Source organism: Rhyacophila brunnea, unplaced genomic scaffold, assembly GCF_057557595.1.
Source record: "Rhyacophila brunnea isolate RB1 unplaced genomic scaffold, BYU_Rbru_1.0 scaffold_24, whole genome shotgun sequence".
Lineage (NCBI taxonomy): Eukaryota > Metazoa > Arthropoda > Insecta > Trichoptera > Rhyacophilidae > Rhyacophila > Rhyacophila brunnea.
Window position 1 is genome coordinate 26987357 of NW_028232904.1, and position 12778 is coordinate 27000134.

The window sequence follows — 12778 nt, forward strand, 5'->3', positions numbered from 1 at the left end:
ACAAACCTTATGAAATTAATTATCGGCAGTCATTCAAATATAATAACTGCTTGTTATTTTGCTTAAAATATAATCTCTTAAAGTGGAAAACCCTTCAGTGATGGAGAATATAATATGAAAGAAGAGTGGTTTAAATGCTTCCACGATCTCTTGAGAATTTTGAAAACAGGAAACAAAATATTCAAAGAATAAAAGATATGCCTTCGGCTAGAAATACGATGAAAGATAGAATAAATTAAGAACGAAATTGTAATTTTTAAGCTGTAAAAAATATTTTTTTAGAAAACTTTAAAAAACTTTTTTTTCGCCATGAATAACTGCTTGGAAAATTTTGGCACACGTACGTAAAAAGGTTCGCAAACCCTGGAATAGGAGGTATTCGGTTTTAACTGATTGCAGTTGTGAATAGATAGATATATATATTCACATTTTTTTAGATATTTTTCAAAATGAAACTGCCTAGTCAATATTATCTCTTTTCGTTGATCGCAATTTCCTTTCTTTTAGCTACAAAATATTGCCAACTTTGACCCAGACTAATATTAAATTGGTTACACATTTCTTAAACTACTTACACTTGAAAAACAGGGCCATAAAAATAGTTAGACGATGGCACTGGACAATAATAAAGTGCCCTAGCCAAATAGAATTACTCTAAAATATAACATCACATATTGCAACCAACACTTTTAGTAGGGAAAAAGGTTGTACCTTGCGACATTTTTTAATTATTTAATTATTGTACAGCCATCTTTTTTTCAAGTATGAAAACCTTTTAACCCTGCATAGGCAGTAACTGTAGGTAGCTTTTAGCCAACAATCATTTTTATGCTATCATCAATGCGTACATCACTACTTACCGTTGAAAAAGTTAGTTAACAAGTTGTACCTTGGGACAATAATTAATAATGATGGTTCTAACTTAGTACATAATGGTATATATTAATATTGTAGTTTTTGAAATTATACTTCTTTTGACGCGTTTGGGAAATCAAATCAGAGTGTATTTTTGGCTTGTGTTATGTAACACATAATTTATTTTTTCACACGAAAATAAACGCACCCGATTGCATTCGAACCACCGATTGTTCGGTTATCAGCCGAACGCATTACCTTTGCGCCACAATATGATACTGCAATCGTGACGAATATACAGTATAATATTAGAGTTTAGAATTGTTCCGTTGCCTAGGCAGCGAATTTATTATTGTCGGCCATTTGTAATTCCTTACGTAAACAAACGGTAAAACGTCAGTTAGTAATATAAGCTAAAGTGTATAGAAATAAACCAACGGCGTTCCAATGAGCGGTCCTTTTTCTTGAATGTGTAATGTAACAAGATAATTATTAAGAGCTCGTCAAAGAATCTAGTTTATCACAAGTTTTGTTTTTGTTTTGTTACGCCAATGAAGTATAATTTCTAACGCGCGTACGTAAGTACGCACACCGATTATTTTTATGTTGTGAAAATAATCCATAACTTGAATAATAAATGTTTTTATTAGGTAGATAATAATATGTGACATTTTTTATTGCATCTAGTTTATATTAAAAAAAGATCATGTGGAAATGCATCCCCCATCATCCCGACCATCAGACCATCCCCAATGACATATCCCACATTATTATCATGTCAAAAATACACGTTCGATATTTTTATCATTGTCATTATATACTATCTTAATTACATGATTAAAATTAACTATTTAATTTATTTTATCCATTTGCAATTTTATAGAGATATTAATAATTATGCAAATAAATAAAGCGATTATTGTAAATTTTGTAATAACATAATGATGATTACGCGGTATTAAAATAAATAATAAAATTAAATACGCCCTATTTCGTGACATCTATGTCCAAATTGAGAAAACTATGGCGTCTATTTTTTGATGACCGGGGTCACTCAGTCCCATCCCGTCGCCGTGGTACAAATCTCGTTTTACAAAGGAAGTGAATGCATTAGGGCTAGTATGCGCATACCGGGGAGCAAGTCAAATAACCCCTAGGTGAGTAAAAACGCTCGCTGTATGTCGTTATTCAAAACTGATATATTTTTAAGCATGCTTTTTAGATGTGATTAAGTAACGACTCAGATAATCGTAGTATTTTTTCTAAATTGTTTGTTGTATTTTTTATTGTGATCCTTGACTTAATAGGTGGGCGATAAAGTTTTTACCTACTTTAGGTAGATTTTTTTATATAAGTTATAGTTAACTGTATTCGTTTTCAGTGTGTATTTTTCTTTTGGTGAGTATACATCACTGGCGGAGGATGGAGGTTAAGATCTGCAATAAATAGTGCACATTAAACTTTGTCAGTCATACATATTTTTTTTCTTCATTAAACTAACAATACAATTTATAGATGGTGTTTCTTAGTTTTTACATTATTTAGTATATATTACCTGAAGATGTCGAAATGCACAACCCGGGTCGCCAAAAACGACTCGAATGGAATTAATAGTACAAAACTAAAATCCATTAGAATTTAAATTCAAATTCCATCAAGTACTCGTACCTTCGGTCGATAGTATTAACATGGAAAATCTTAAATTGCATTTCCATGTTCTTTTTGGAATTAAATAGGAAAATGTATGTACTAGCTGTCAAGTACAGAATTTATTATAAAAGTGTAGCTAGTAGTGTTTGATAAAACGTATCGTTTAAAGAATTTCCAAAGTTTCTCAAAATGTTTAGTGCCGAATGTTATCCTCATTCCGGTCCGTTACACTAAACGCCGTCAAGTTATCCCACTGTATCTAATTAGGAAGTTTTTAGTGCGCACTAAGTAAATTAATAGACCTTGAAAGCTTACAACCTCTATGCCTATAGATAGCTGTATAAAACACATAGGTACCCAATTAAATACACAGTATCTACACAAAACAGAAGGCAAACCCCGAATAAAATTTTGAAAATATATACAATATATCCTTATTTTACAACGTTTTTATTAGCTCGTATTCTTGTTTGTCCGGTGGTTGTTTGTCCAGTACAGATCTAGCAATTAATTTTTAACTAACTTCCAGACTAGCTAGACATTTGAAACTTTTAGAATATATAAGAACACGATGCCAATGCATTTTTTAATACTTTTAGCCATCTTAAAGCCGAATTGAATTCATTTTCAGTTAATTCTTTTTTGTATGGTAAGTTATTTCAGAAAAATCCGTAAAAAGTAAAAGACTATTATTGGTTGCTAAGGGGGTGGTCCTAGCAACTAAATTATTAATATATACGTGCGTCACTATGGAAATTAAAATGACATGTCAAAATGACATTTCAGTATTGCATAATTTTTGTTTGTTTTTTTTATTTTATTTTTTATATCAAGTACAAGTTTGAGCTAATTGACCATAATAATTCAGCAGAAAATTTAAAAACGTTGTATGTAAAAAGTCCTTTTTATCTTGTAATTATTTTTAATTTAAAACATATTGTTGTTATAAATACCACAAATTAGATTACTTTTACAAATATATTATAACCAATAGAAAAAATCTTTTTGAAAAAAGTAAGTCCCGCGGGAATCGAACCTGCATCTCTCGTGTATCGCGCCCATGCACATAGACCACTATGCTAAAGGCGTCATCCTTAATTGCGAAAAATTTTAACTAGTAACTTTTTAATACTCTCTGAAGCGCTTGAGCTACTATTGGCGATCGGCTTTTGTATTTTAAATCAACATAGGTATTACTTTAATCACTAACCGACGTCACGGATCACTCCAAGTTCAATAATTAGAATGTTTCATTTATTTGAATACATTAAAATACTTGAATACATAATTTACAAAAAATATAATGAATATACCTACACAATTTGAAAGCATCTCATGCATATACACACTATAACGCAATTCGATCAGCAGTTCATGTAACAACTACTAGTGAAAATCATTGTAATTTAGTAAGATGCACGGAGCTTAATTGGAAAAACATACTGGCGCGAATCCAGCACATACAGGTTCAAGTCCCGTCGGGTGTTGTATTTTTTTTTACAAAATGTTTTTTTCTAGTGTGTATTTGCATATAATTTATTAAAAGCCTTACACGGAGATGGGCTGGACACATAGCTCGAAGAAGAGACAATCGTTTGACAAATCTAGCCATCCAGTGGTATCCAAGAAGTACAAAACGTCCGCAAGGTAGACCTAGAGGCCGCTGGATCGATAAAATGATAAAGTTCTGCGGAAGTACGTGGCAACGCAATGCACAGGACCGAGAGAATTAGAAACAGCTTGAAGAGGCCTTCATCCAGCAGTGGATTCAGGCTGATGATGATGATGATATGCATGAGATGTTTTCAAATTATGTATATTCATTATATTTTTTGTAAATTATGTATTCAAGTAATTACCGTATTCAAATAAACGTGTGCTGCGCAGTCACGTTCCGTATTTTTCGCATGTGCCTGCCTTTATGGCAAAAACTACCACCTTGGGACTCTCCTCTCTTTTTAAGGATTGTCGATGAGGGGCAATTAACAACGGTCATGGCAGTTTCCTCCTGTGATGGATCCTTAACTGAGTCTTGATTTGGTCAGGCTACTGTGTGCTACAGTTAATTATTTAACGATCAAAAGAAATCTCCACATTGCAGCCAGATACTGGTAACTTATGAGAGGGCATTATTTGACTGAAATTGAAAATGGGAAAATCGTTTATGTTTTATTGCCTATAATAAAAATCGACCCTTTTCCCATAGCACTTTCCTTCATTTATACCTACCTTGGATCATATAGGTATCTATCAGTGGCGAAAACAGCCTATTGGGCGGAAGTCATTGATTATAAAAATAATGGGTTCCATGACAAAACAGAACAGTGACAAAACAGAACAACGATAAATATAACTATGACCTTTCAGGAAAAATGTAATTTTAATATTGAAATTGTCCTATCTCTATTATGTTGATAGATTTTTAATAGCACATATTTTCAATACGCCATAATAAATCAAATTATATACTTAATTTCTGCATTCCAAATCGCTAGAAAGTCTCAAATAAACGGGACTTTGCCGGCAAGCTTAGGATATCTCATCTTAATCAATATAAAATGTAAAAATGATTGGGAGACTAGGTACAACGAAATAAAAACCTAACCTAAGCTAACCTAACCTAAGCTAACATAATCTAACCTAACCTAACATAACAATATATAACGTAACCTAACCTAAACAGATTTCACAAAAGTTAATCTTTCATTTTTCCCCTAACTTCTGTTTTGTCACTGTTCTGTTTTGTCATTTTCTGTTTTGTCATGGTCTGTTTTATCATGTTCTGTTTTGTCCGGTTACCAATGTAACAAAGAGGAAAGACATTTTCAACTGCATTGCGCGCCAAAAAAAGATCCTCATCAATGGCACTCAGCTCAAACAGGTGAAAAACTACATCTATCTGGGACAACAAGTCGTAGGCTAAATGCAGAACTATTCTAACTTACATTTAGATTATTTTTACGATAGAGTTCTTTGAAGCAACTTACTGAAATTATTTATTATTTTAATAAATAATTTAAATATAGATAAATGTGTACTTCATGTTTTAGTTAATATGATTATTAATGGGAATAATGGTGCACACAAATTGTCTATAAAAATAATAAATAACTGAAATAGGCTGTTTCAAAAAACTTTTCTGCAAAATATTTCAAATGTGTGTTAAACTGGTTCTGCATTCGGCTGACTATAGATTGGTATATATATTATTATTTTGATGAAATTTTTCACAAGTAAAGCTGGGCTGGAGTGCTTTTGGCCATCTGAATAATGTCTTCAAAAACGACTTCCCACTGTGCCTAAAGCGCAAAGTGTTCAACCAGTCTGTGCTTTCCGTAATCACATATGCGTGTGAAACAGTAAAAAGGTGATCCGGAAACTTAGAGAAGCACAGCGTGATATGGAGAGGTGCATTCTGACCATAATGCGAAAGGACAAAAAGCGGAATGAGTGGATAAGGAAACATACAAGGGTTTGCGATGTAATAGAGTTCGCTAAGAACCTCAAATAGAAATGGGCTGGACACACAGCTCGAAGAAGGGACAATAATGAATGTTATCTTTTCTTAAATAAATAAAAACAAAACTGTTTTACTTTCACGTTATTATCTATCTATATTACAATATTATTTACTCCATTAAACCCATATATATCCAAAATACACAATATCAACATTACGTGTCTAAAATAGTATAAATTATACTAGACATTTTGACCGATTTTATCAATGCTATTTGTATAAATAAAAAAATATTAACTATCGAAAAAACGCCAATCCCGGGATCGTCAAATTGTAATCCCGAAATCCCGGGGTCAAAATTTTGGCTCGGGATTGGATTCCCTATCCACGCCGCCTTCTGTAAGTTGTGCATCTTTTAACTTAGGTAAACAAGTTTACACTGAAATGTAAAATAAATATGGTTTATTTCCTCAGGACCTTGCTGTGCTGGCGTGGTAGGTCTGACGATGCCAAGATATTGTCTGTTTGGAGACACGGTCAACACTGCTTCGAGAATGGAATCTACAGGTAAGTTTTTACATTATTTATAATATATTTATTATATTATTTTACATATATTTTTCTTTCGATAATTCGTCAAATGATTATTTTCCGACTGCCTTTCTACAAGGCATGCTTACTTTTCACTCTCTTGAATCTCGTAGATCTATTCTGCTCTTGAAACACTTTTGCCTGTTATCGCGAGGGATGGTTGCCAATCCTGGTGTCATAATGAATTTGAATTTACATGCGCCTGTCAATTACCTACGTGGTCGCCATGATTTATTCTGGATTGGACCGTTTCCTCGTGTCAAGCCTATCAGGCACCATTAGGGGTACAAGACGAGTCAATGCGCTTCCTAAAGGCGTAGACATTTTCGGTGACGTGCTATGTATTTTGTATTCGAAATTTTATTTTTCTGTATAAAATTGTACTTAAGTATGTTTTTATTTTTACCACGTTTTTATTAGCTCGTATTCTCGTTTGTCCGGTACAGATTTTTTCTTGAGCGTCCAGTACAAATTTTTTCTTCTTTGTCCAAGATTTGTATTGGACGATTGAAGATTTTTAACTAACTTCCCGACTAGCCAGACATTTGAAACTTTTAGAAAATATCAGAACACGACGACAATGCATTCTTTTAATACTGAATTAAATTCATTTTCAGTTAATTCTGTTTTGTATGTTTCGGAAAAAATTCGCTACTACTCACTGTTGTCGGTTGCAAAGGGGGTCCTAGCAACTAAATTATTAATATATACGTGCGTTACTATGGAAATCAATATGAAATGTCAAAATGTCATTTCAGTATTCTATAATATTTTTTCAGTATTTCTATCAACTACAAAAAAAGTATTTATTAATACATAGAATAATTGTCAAGTTTATATGATTCAACAGAAAATTTAAAAACGTGGCATATAAAAAGTTCTTTTTATCTTGTAATTATTATTTTTTATTATTAATATTGTTATTATTATTTAATATATTCTCTTCTTCTCTCCTCTGAGGGTAATATTTGTTATAATGTAAATCTCATATTGTGCACGTCTTGAATTTAGAATTGTTATCTCCATGATGTTTTGTTTTCTTAAAAAAATACATAAATTAATTATTAATTGGTCCGTCCAATGTATGGCAAAACTTGCATTGCAAGAGAGAGCTGCAAAAAATCAATTAATACTTTTCATTTAAATATAATATTCAAATATTAAACGTTTTGTTATCTCCACCCTTTAAGATACCCTGCCAGTTAGAGCCAGTTAGCCATTACCTTACCTAACATGTCAAAAATAAAATTCTAATCATTTTTCCGTATTTTTATCCACAGGGTCCGCGTGGAGGATCCACCTCTCTCAAGCGACCAGAGACAAGCTGGAAGCTGCTGGAGGCTACTCATTGGAGTACCGAGGCAGAACAGAAGTCAAAGGAAAAGGAAAATTACCAACTTACTGGTTGTTAGGAAAAGCTGGATTCGACAAAGCTTTGCCAAAACCTCCACCAATTGGGTAATACTTATTACCTAAGTACATCTCAATAATAGTAATGATAGTTACAGTGACGAGGAGTAAAGGTAGGCTGTTAAGATCCAACACAAATATTGCATACAAAACTTTTTCTGTCATAATTATTATTTGTTTTCATTAAACCAAAAATACAAATTGCAGATGATTCTGGTTAGTTTTTAAAAATCAATTAAAGCCTGTCTAAATCACACCATAATAATTTAGGTATGCTATGGGGTGGTCCGACAAAAATAGCGCACACTTTTTCATTCATAATTATTTGTTTCCGTTGAATTAAGAATACATAATATTACACAATATGAGGGGTATAAAAGCAAAGGCAGCAATGTCCCACTGTTATGTTTTTGAGAAAAAGTTCAAAAACTTATAAATAATAAAGGAGATTTCGTCGGAGTCTAAAAAATACATGATTTTAGTATTTTGATATCAGGGAACAAATTTATTCTCAGTTTTTCTTTAATGTGTGTCTATAAAAAGATAATTAGTATTTTAATCGGGAGATTGCTGCTTTTGCTACACGCGGTGGAGATTGCTGTCTTTGCATCTTACAAAATTGGAGATTGCTGTGTTTGCCAAAAAACTTTGTAAACTGCCAACATATTTGCTGTGTGTTAATTAGCTCGAAGGAAACCTCATAACTTGGAAAGGGATATTAAAAAGATTTAAAATTAGCACCAACAAAAATCACCGCCAACTGTCTGTTTAGTATGGAGTGGCCATCCTGTGACGTGACATTCTCTTGCATTTGATTCGTTGAAATGGACATTGCTGTGTATGCTTTTGAAAGGACAGTGAGATTACTGCCTTTGCTTTTAACAGCGATTTTCAAATGTGCGTTTTGATAAGAGAATGCTGGGTTTTCCACAAAATATTGAATTTATTTGGTTCTCAATTATAATCTCTATGGAACTGTATTCACAACTTTTTTTCGAGTTTTATGAGATTGCTATCTATGCTGTTATACTGCTCATATGGTGCCGGTTAGTCTATTTTTAATTCATTAAACCCACCCAACTAAACCATAATAGAGAGATTATGCAGGGTTAATATGAATTTAATAAACTAATCAACATTATCTGAAATTTGTAGTCTTATTTCAATGAAAACAAATACGTATAACTTGACAAAGATTAGTGTGCTCTATTTATGTCGGATTATAACAGCCTAGTTCCACCCTTCACCAATAGGTGATTATATAGTAGTTGGCCAAACCAAGTACGTGAGGAACATAATATTTAAGGGGTTATATTGTTTAAAATGTCGTCTTCTATAATAAGACTTATTTAGATATGAAATTTGATGCGTCATATGAGTGTTTCACAAGTATAGTGAACCAAGTCCATTCTGGTTATTTTTGAATAAGCTAGGTTCAAACCTAATATTTGAGTATTTCTTATTCTGTAAGGGTATGATTTCCCTTACATAATAACTAAAATATACTCAAACTAACACTTCAGAAGTGCAATCATACAGAATACCCTTACAGAATTAGAAATACTCAAATATTATGTTTGAACCTAGCTTACTCAAAAATAACCGGAATGGACTTGGTTCACTATACTTGTGAAACACTCATATCTGGATGGAGTTCTTCCTCGTCCTTCAAGACTTGAGCAAATACCACGAGTTTCTTTCAAGAATGTCATCCTCCCTGCGACATATATGATTAAAAAAAAACATGAAGCGTCCGATGAAATGAAATCAAGGGGAGTTTTTCACGAATCTGGAATTCGTTGATAAAGTTTCATCTATCTGGTTACATGTAAGTTGTACGTATGTAGTTCATCGTGCGACACTTATTCGTGCGCCGCAGTACGTGAAACATGAGTTCGTATAACATTTTATCAAATGACGAGTTCTTCGTTGAACATTTCACCGTGGAATACATTTGTACGTATCTTACAAAATGCGGCGATACTTTGCAAATAGTACTGTTCCAATTAGATTAACCCTAACCTAACCTAACCTTACCTAGTAAAGACATCTCATAAAATTCGCCACATGTTGTAGAATACGTACAAATTAATATACTCCACGGTGAAATGTTCAACGAAGAACTCGTCATTTGATTAAATGTTACACGAACTCATGTTTCACGTACTGCGGCGCACGAATAAGTGTCCTGCGGTGAACTGTTTACGTACAAATTTCCGGATACATCATCTATCTAACATAATATGAAATCTTACAATACTCATTTATCTGATAGCAACCGAGGCCAACTTTGCGGCATTCGATAAATTTGCAGCGTCGGCGTCGTATGGGGAGCGGGACTCGCGGTGAGCCCGACTCCTCTGTAGACTCATCCATTTCAATTCGTGACACTCAGTATGCGGGTACACAGGGCGTTTAACGTCAGCGGACAGCAGAGCCAGTCCAAAAAACAATAAAAAATCTTTCTTAACTTTCTTCTTTAAGCACTACGGTGCATGGTTGCAGTATCAGTCCCGTGCGGCTCCATCTCGGGACGGAATGCGCACTTAAAATCACTTCTTTCAGACACGTTTAAAACGTCATGGAAAGTGACCGTGCATATCCACGGCTGTGCATATATGACGAGTGGTGGTGGGAACTTTAACGTAATACTCATTTTAGTCGCTTGAGTAACAATTAATTTTAATTTATCCAACTATTTATAAAATTGTTCTATATTATTCATAATTTCTTACAATGTATTATATTTCATTTCTATGCATTCCTGATCCAGAGAAAACAATTGGTAAGTAATTTATAATATTATGAAAAAATGAAAGATTTTATGTGGGAGGGTTTGTTTGACTATAATAATAAAATTATAACCACGACTTTGGTGAAATAATTAAATATTCAGTATATTTCGCTTTAGAGACTTATAAATTGATTGGAGTGACATTTAAGGCTATACCTCAGCTGAGGCATGGTCTAAAAAGATCGTGACTAGGCGATGCTCGGATTGTGCAAATGACGCGAGCCGAACGAAATATAATTTGTCATAAAAATCCAACATGCGTTCATTTAATGTTATGTTTATTGTTATATTACTAATAATAATAGTATATTCATTGACATGTTTTCTTTTTCAAGTACATGCGGAACGTTTTTTAGTCATCTTTACACGATTTAAAAATATATTCCTCCGACGCCATCACAAAACAAATTGACGTGCTCACAAGTCGACTATCGCTCTCCGAATGGCAACGCGGCCGAAATTACGTCCAACATAGAGTTTAAAATTATTTACCGTTTCACTTATGTACGCTCTTAATTAATATCAATATTTAACGTTCACGTACTTTGGCGCAGGATCGTTCCTAACTGGCCCATATCTACCCTCTGCCCTTCATCCGGAAATTTGTACGTATGCAGTTCGCCGTATCACACCGTGAAATGTTGTATCGGTATTCATCATCATCAGCCGGGGTCAATCCACTGCTGGATGAAGGCCTCCCCAAGCTTTCTCCAACTCTCTCGGTCCTGTGTCGTTCGCTGCCACGTATTTCCGCCGAACTTTACCAGTTTGTCAATCCAGCGGATTTTAGGGCGACCCTGTGGTCGTTTCGTACCCCTTGAGTACCACTGGATGACGGCATTTGTCCAGCGGCGAGCAATGTGCCCCGCCCATCCCCATTTCAGCTGTTTGGCAACGTCTATTACATCGCGTACTCTTGTCTGCTTCCTAACCCATTCGTTCCTCTTACGGTCCTTTCGCGTGATGCCCAACATGCACCTCTCCATGCCTCGCTGTGTGACTCTTAGTCTTTGGACATCTCTCGTGTTGAGGGTTCACGTCTCGCAGCCATACGTGAGCACGGGTAGCACACATTGGTTGAACACCCTACGCCTAAGACATAATGGTAGGTCACTCTTGAAGATAATATTCAGACGTCCGAAAGCACTCCATCCCAGCTTTGTTCTTCGAGCAATTTCATCGTGCATGCTTCCGTCTATGGACACCTGCTGTCCGAGATAGACGTAGCTGCTGACTTGCTCGAGTTGGGTCCCAGAAATACAGATAATCGCAGGGTCCGAAAAACAATTCCTCATCACTTTTGTCTTTGAGACATTTATCTTTAGACCGACCGTTTGACTGACATCCGCGAGTTCTTGCATTCTACCTTGGAGGTCTTTCGGGTCTTGTGAGAGTATAACAATATCATCTGCAAAGCGCAGGTGACTGAGGTGCTCCCCATTAATTGGAACACCTTTTTTCTCCCAATCAAGTTTCCTAAATAAGTCCTCAAGAGTAGCGGTGAATAGTTTAGGTGAAATGGTATCACCTTGCCGGATACCTTTGTTAATGGGGAATTTACACGACCGTTTGTGGAGTTTCACGCATGTTGTGGCATCACTTTATATACTGTTCAATATGTTTATATAGCGTCTGGAAATTCCTTGGTTGCTAAGGGCGTCTATAATTGAGAATTTTTTGATGGAATCAAACGCTTTTTCATAGTCTATAAAACCAAGATATAATGGCAGTTTGTATTCCTGGTAGCGCTCTATGATTTCCCTGACGACCTGTATATGATCCATAGTACTGTAGCCTCTTCTGATTCCGGCTTGCTCTCTTGGTTGGTTCTCGTCTAGAACTGTTTCGAGACGGTTTGAAAGTATTTTCGTGAAAACTTTATACAGAATTGGCAGTAGACTAATTGGTCGATAGTTTTTCAGATCTTCAGTGTCTCCTGTTTTATGGAGAATAATAATGGAGGCATTTTTCCATGACTCTGGGATGTTCTCTTCGTGCAGACAAGACGTGAACAGACG

The 12778-nt window shown here is 34.7% G+C and overlaps 1 protein-coding gene across 1 annotated transcript in view; it reads left to right on the top strand.

Moving 5' to 3' along the window:
- The window catches only part of LOC147069256 (retinal guanylyl cyclase 2), a 141271-nt gene that overhangs the window by 115367 nt on the left and 13126 nt on the right, over positions 1-12778 (top strand). The window contains exons 12-13 of the mRNA XM_085951644.1: positions 6440-6532; positions 7837-8014. Coding sequence (XP_085807770.1) covers positions 6440-6532; positions 7837-8014 — 271 coding nt within the window. The remainder of the gene's footprint in view (positions 1-6439; positions 6533-7836; positions 8015-12778) is intronic.